Here is a 289-nt window from a genome sequence, read left to right as displayed (position 1 = left end):
AACGACTAACGGCGTTCCCCGTCTCCCCTCGCCTCCCCTCGCAGGTGGTCACGGAGCAGCAGTACATCGTGCGGCCGCTCTCCGGGGACATCAACGAGAACGTCCTCGGCGAGCAGTGCCGCGAGGACTACGGCCTCACGGAGGAACAGGTCAAGAACGGTCAGCCCTTCGAGAACGTGATCGATTCGGTGAGTACTTGTTCTGTTTATTTTATTCTTTTTAGTGTTATCTCGTTTTTTTATTTGTTATTTTTTTTTTTCTTCTTTTAAGGACTTTTTTGTTTGTCGTA

At 49.5% G+C, this 289-nt stretch overlaps 1 protein-coding gene across 1 annotated transcript in view; it reads left to right on the top strand.

Moving 5' to 3' along the window:
- The window catches only part of LOC119581735 (RNA-binding protein fusilli-like), a gene marked incomplete in the record, with an annotated part of 165,619 nt that overhangs the window by 17,057 nt on the left and 148,273 nt on the right, over window positions 1-289 (top strand). Inside the window, 1 exon segment of the mRNA XM_037929866.1 lies at window positions 45-188. Within this exon segment, the coding sequence (XP_037785794.1) occupies window positions 45-188 (144 nt within the window).

Source organism: Penaeus monodon, chromosome 15 (genome assembly GCF_015228065.2).
Source record: "Penaeus monodon isolate SGIC_2016 chromosome 15, NSTDA_Pmon_1, whole genome shotgun sequence".
Classification (NCBI taxonomy): Eukaryota; Metazoa; Arthropoda; class Malacostraca; order Decapoda; family Penaeidae; genus Penaeus; species Penaeus monodon.
This window is presented reverse-complemented; position numbering and strand designations above follow the sequence as displayed.